This window comes from Peromyscus californicus, unplaced genomic scaffold (genome assembly GCF_007827085.1).
Source record: "Peromyscus californicus insignis strain IS unplaced genomic scaffold, ASM782708v3 Scaffold_5__1_contigs__length_169319896, whole genome shotgun sequence".
In the NCBI taxonomy this organism is placed as follows: Eukaryota; Metazoa; Chordata; class Mammalia; order Rodentia; family Cricetidae; genus Peromyscus; species Peromyscus californicus.
In genome coordinates, this window is record NW_026294573.1 from 24,943,279 (window position 1) to 24,948,507 (window position 5,229).

General features: G+C 50.5%; 1 protein-coding gene across 1 annotated transcript; it reads left to right on the forward strand.

The window, feature by feature from the left end:
* The first annotated feature begins 2,977 nt into the window (after positions 1 to 2,977).
* Fam167b (family with sequence similarity 167 member B) lies at positions 2,978 to 4,601 on the forward strand. The gene is made up of 2 exons (XM_052718773.1): positions 2,978 to 3,413; positions 4,289 to 4,601. Exons 1-2 carry the CDS (start codon positions 3,159 to 3,161, stop codon positions 4,517 to 4,519), a joined length of 486 nt encoding a protein of 161 aa, XP_052574733.1. The 5' UTR covers positions 2,978 to 3,158; the 3' UTR covers positions 4,520 to 4,601.
* Positions 4,602 to 5,229: the final 628 nt, after the last annotated feature.

Consider the following 5,229-nt stretch of genomic DNA (forward strand, 5'->3'; position numbering starts at 1 on the left):
AGGGCTGGGGAGCCGCCCAGCTGCTTACCCCGGAACATAAACACAGCTGGAGCAGCCATGCGCGACGGTACCGAGTGCAGCTGGGTTGGGTGCTTCACACCTATATGGCCAACACTTAAGAGGCTCACAGAGCTTGAGGTCAGCCTTGGATGCACAGTGAGACCCTGTGAAAACCAAAACCCAGAAGAGAACAGGCTATGAAATTCCAGACCCGCAAAAGCTTCAAGATTGGAGATTTGATAGACATGCAGATTAGTCTCCGCCCCGCATACTCATACCGAATCTGAAACTGGAGAAGGGGAAGCCATCTGTTTTAGCACACGAATTTTCCCCCAGGTGACTCTGACACACACCAAAGTTGGAGGAGCTCTGGAAAATATACAAAATGGCAAAATCCGCTTATGTTGTCAGAAATGGGAGTAGGACGGGGTGCCGCTCAGTAAAACCCTTCCTAGAGTTATGCCCACATCACAGGGACCCCCAAAAGACCACCTCGGAGACCGAATCCCATACATAAGAGCAAAGAGCCTTTGTTTTCAAGCTCGGAGCTTGGACTCCCTGTCTGACCCAGCAGTTAGGGAAGAGAGCCCCGAGCCTAGGCGTGGTAGGGTTTTTATCATAACAGAGGTTGGGGTGAGGGGATTTCTAGGGTTCGGGACCCTGATTGACTGACATTTGTCTAGGGGTATCTGTAAAAGGGAAATAGATGTGTGCTAGGTTCAGGGACATCTGGTGATCTTATCTTATCCAAGAGTTGGAACATTTTGGAATGTCTGGTACTTCCCCTTAGATGCTGGCTCATCCCTGGGTGGATCTCTGGGTGGTGTTAGTTTATGGCTTTTCCTGGATCCAAGTGTTGCCTGCCAGTCACAGAAGCTGTATCTGGGCCTCTAAGACTGTCATGGCAGTTGTGTTGTCAAGTAGTTTTCGGTCCCTCACACCTAGCAAGCTCAAGTCTCTGGGTTTCCACCAGCAATTGGGTGGGGGGAGGGGAAGAAATGGAAGGAGTGCCAGGCATGGTGGGTCACAAATGTAATCCTAGCATTTGGAGGCAGAGACAGGAGGATCCCTGTGAATTTGAAGTCAGTCTGTGCTACAGAATAAGTTCTGGGTCAGTTTAGGGTGAGATCCTGCTTAAAGAAAAAAAGAATTGCCTGGCGGTGGTGGCACACACCTTTAATCCCAGCACTCGGGAGGCAGAGCCAGGTGGATCTCTGTGAGTTCGAGGCCAGCCTGGGCTACCAAGTGAGTTCCAGGAAAGGCGCAAAGCTACACAGAGAAACCCTGTCTTGAAAAACAAACAAAAAAGAAAAAAAAAAAAAGAAAGAAAAGAATTGCTGGGCAGTGGTGGTGCATGCCTTTGATCCCAGCAGAGATAGGCGGATCTCTGAGAGTTTGGGGCCAGCCTGGTCTACAGAGTAAGTTCCAGGATAGCCAGGACCCTGTCTAAAAAAAAAAAAAAAAACCAAAAAAACTGTGTGTGTATGTGTGTGTGTGTGTGTTCGTTTGGAAAAAAAAAGAACTGTTATCCCATGGTGAGGAATGTGAGAAATGTCAAGCCAGGAAGTTCCCCAGAAATGATAAGCATTATTTGACCTAGGTGTTGCTTCCTTGTTTATTTGGGAAAATTTACAAATTACATATTTATTTATTTTAAATCTTTTTCAAGACAAGGTTTCTCTGTGTAGCCCTGGCTTCCTGGAACTCACTCTGTAGCCCAGGCTGGCCTCGAACTCACAGAGATGAACCTGCCTCTGCCACCAGGGTGCTGGGATTAAAGGCGTGTACCACCTCCACCTGGCTCCAAATTACATATTTAGATATGTACATTTTTTTCTATTTTTATCTTCTCCCCTCTCCTCCTCTTCCTCTTCTCCTTCTTGCTTTGTTTTGGTTTTGAGCAAGGGTCTCATGTATTCCAAGCTGAGTTCAAATCCACCATGGAGCTGAGAATGAATTTCTGTCTTTACCTCCCAAGTGCTGGGATTATGGGCATGGGCGTGTGTCACCATGCATGTCTTCATTAAGTTTTTGGTTGGTTGGTTTTTGTCCTGTAAGTATATACAGGAGCACTGGAGAATACACTAACAGGCAAAATCCACTTATGCTATTACCATGCCTGGCATTGCTTCTGTCTCTCTCTCTCTCTCTCTCTCTCTCTCTCTCTCTCTCTCTCTCTCTTTAATTGCTGCTGCAAACCCAGAGCCTTGAGCATGCTAGGAAGGGTTTTACTGAGTGAAACCCCAGCCCAGCTCTCATTGCTGACAGAAATACAAAGGATTAAAGAGAACTGGGCAGCACTGTGGCTGCCATGGAGGCCCATGCCTTGGTCCCAGCACTCGGGACGCAGACGCAGGCGAAGTTCTGTGATTTGAAGGCCCTCATGGTCTATATAGTGAGCTCTAGGCCAGCCATGGCTACATTTGAGATATGAGGGGAACGGGGAGAAGGGTCGGGAGAGGGAGAGGTTGAATGAAACCCTGTGAATGGCAGGGAGGCAGACGGCCATCTACAGCGCTGCCCTTCAGCTCTGGGCAACTCCTTCAGCTGCCAGAAGCTTTTCAGTGTTTGCCAACAGAACCTAAGGCTCCTTAGAGTCAGGCTTGGAATCACGGACCTGTCCCAACAGGGGCTCAGAGAAGTCAGTGAGCTATCCAAAGTCCCATCAAAGCAGCCCCAGTGTCCAGGGTTCATGACTCCCAGGCTAGTCAGCTAGACCCCACTCCCTTGCCGAAGAGCTGGCAGAACAGAGAGGAGGGAGCTAGTCAACCTCCTCTCTCTCTTGACTCCCTTGACTTGGGTCTTGGGAGGAGGGCCAAGTCGACTGTGGATGATGCTTTTCTTATCCTGCTGCAACTTCCTTTCTGGGAACCGGGAACCTGATTCTGGGCAAAGACAATAAAATTCATCCGAAGAGCTCCTCCTGCCCCCAACCGGATGGGCATCACGTGGCTCCCAGTAAGCGAGCCAGGAAAATTCCATCCCTTGCACACTTAGCCTCACACACACATCTGCTCACTCACCCTGGCACACTTAGCCTCCCTTACACACCGTCTGCATTCACCACCTCACATTCCTGGCACACTCTTCTCCCTCAACCTCTTCCACCTCTTCTAAGGCCTTTCCCTCACTGCCCCATTGACCTCCACAGACCTACCATGTCCCTAGAGCCACTGAAGTTCCAGGCAGTAGGTGAGGATGAGGAAGATGAGGAGGAGAGCTTAGACTCTGTGAAGGCACTGACCACCAAGCTTCGGCTGCAGACCCGTCGACCCTCATACCTGGAGTGGACTGCCAGGGTCCAGAGCCGGGCCTGGTGCAGAGTCCAAGCCAGACCTGAGCCGGAGAGACCTGGAGCCATCTGTGGCTTTGACTCCATGGATTCTGCGCTTCAGTGGCTCAGAAGGGAGCTGGTGAGTCCATTGAGCTAGACAGACTTGCACAGCGTCTTTGAGCCAGTCTTCTTAAAGACCCAAGTCTGTGGGGCTGGGAGGAGGTGAGAACGGACCACTCTCCAAAGCAGTTCCTCACTGCTGTGCCCGAGCACAGAGGAGCCAGGAATTCAGTTGTGTGTTATATGTAGAGTCAACTCTGCATTAAAATGTCTTAGAGCAGGGGTTCTCAACCTGTGGGTCGAAACCTGTTTGTGGGGGTCGAATGACCCTTTTACAGGGTTGCATATCCATAGCAAAGTTAGTTACGAAGTAGCAATGAAAATAATTTTTGGTTGGGGGGGTCACCACATGAGGAGCTGTATTAAAGGGTCGCAGTGTTAGGAAGGTTGAGAACACTGACGTAGAGAGAAGAGACAACCAAGGAAAAAGTCGACTCTGACTGTGTTATCACGTAGATTCTTTCTTTTTTTTTTTTCGAGACAGGGTTTCTCTGTGTAGCTTTGGAGCCTGTCCTGGATCTCACTTTGTAGACCAGGCTCGAACTCACAAAGATTCGCCTGGCTCTGCCTCCCAAGTGCTGGGATTAAAGGCGTGCGCCACCACCTTCCGGCGGCGTCAGGTAGATTCTTAGGAGGGAAGAGTTTTAACTCTTATATGGGCTGTCAACCCAGCATGCAAATACGGCAGAACAGATGTCTGTATTTGCGTACTAATGGGTCCTTGGCTTGGTCTGGTAACCACCAGTCTGGAACAAGATCTGAGAGATGGGGAAGGATGAAATTAGTTGAGAAGGGGCTCGTGGGCTGTTCTAGGCAGAGTGTTCACAGGAAGGGAACAATGGCTGGTGGGGCTGGAGGCTGGTCCAGCACACTTATGCCCCCTCTTGGTCACAGCAGGAGATGCGTGCCCAGGACCGGCAGCTAGCAGGGCAGCTGCTGAGGCTGCGGGCCCAGCTGCACCGACTGAAAGTGGACCAAGTCTGTCACCTGCACCAGGAGCTGCTGGATGAGGCGGAGCTGGAGCTGGAGCTGGAGTCGGGGACTGGCCTGGCTCTGGCCCCGCCACTGCGGCATCTGGGACTCACGCGCATGAACATCAGTGCCAGGCGCTTCACCCTCTGCTGAGGGCACTTGGGTGTCTCCTGGACTATCTGGGAAGAAGGAAGAGGTGCCCCGGAGGCTCCGGCATCTGCTGGGGGAGAGGGCATGCTTAGGTTTCCGAAAGTTGAATTCGGAAAAGCCCCAGGGCGAGGGGAGAAGAGGGAACTCAGGCCCCCAAATTTCTGAATAAAAACCCACTGCGTCCCCTCGAAGTTCTTCTGCGTCCTTCACTGAGGCTGAGGGCGATTGTTGCACGTCTACCCTGTGCCACTGGGACCAGGGACTTAACAACAGGAGACAGACTCTGCTGAGGGTAGATGGCACCCAGTCTCCCCTATAGCTCCAGCTCTATTTCTCCACCTTATCAAATCAGAAGTGAGGAAAACTTATAAAGATTTATTGCATTTTTTTAGTTTTGTGTGTATGTGCCCAGAGAGGCCAGAAGAGATTATTGGGTTAGCTGGCACTGGAGTTACAGGCAGTTGTGAGGTGCTTGATGTGGATGCAAGGAACTGAACCCAGGTCCTCTGTAAGAGGAAGTGCTCTTGACTACCCAGTTACCTCTCCAGACCCTAAACTTAAAATCTATGTCACTCTCATGGCAGGTGATTTAGGTAAATTGAGGGCTAGGAGGATGTAGAATCTGAGAGTTCTCTATTCAAAAGCAATCACCCTTCTCTATTAGACCATGGGGAGATCAAGCCAGTATAATGTGCCTTTAATCTCAGCACTCA

Coding starts and splice junctions, on each gene's coding strand:
- Fam167b (XM_052718773.1), top strand. CDS start 3,159: ATGTCCCTAGAGCCACTGAAGTTCCAGGCAGTAGGTGAGGATGAGGAA. Junction 3,414..4,288: donor AGTGGCTCAGAAGGGAGCTG/GTGAGTCCATTG, acceptor TCTTGGTCACAG/CAGGAGATGCGTGCCCAGGA.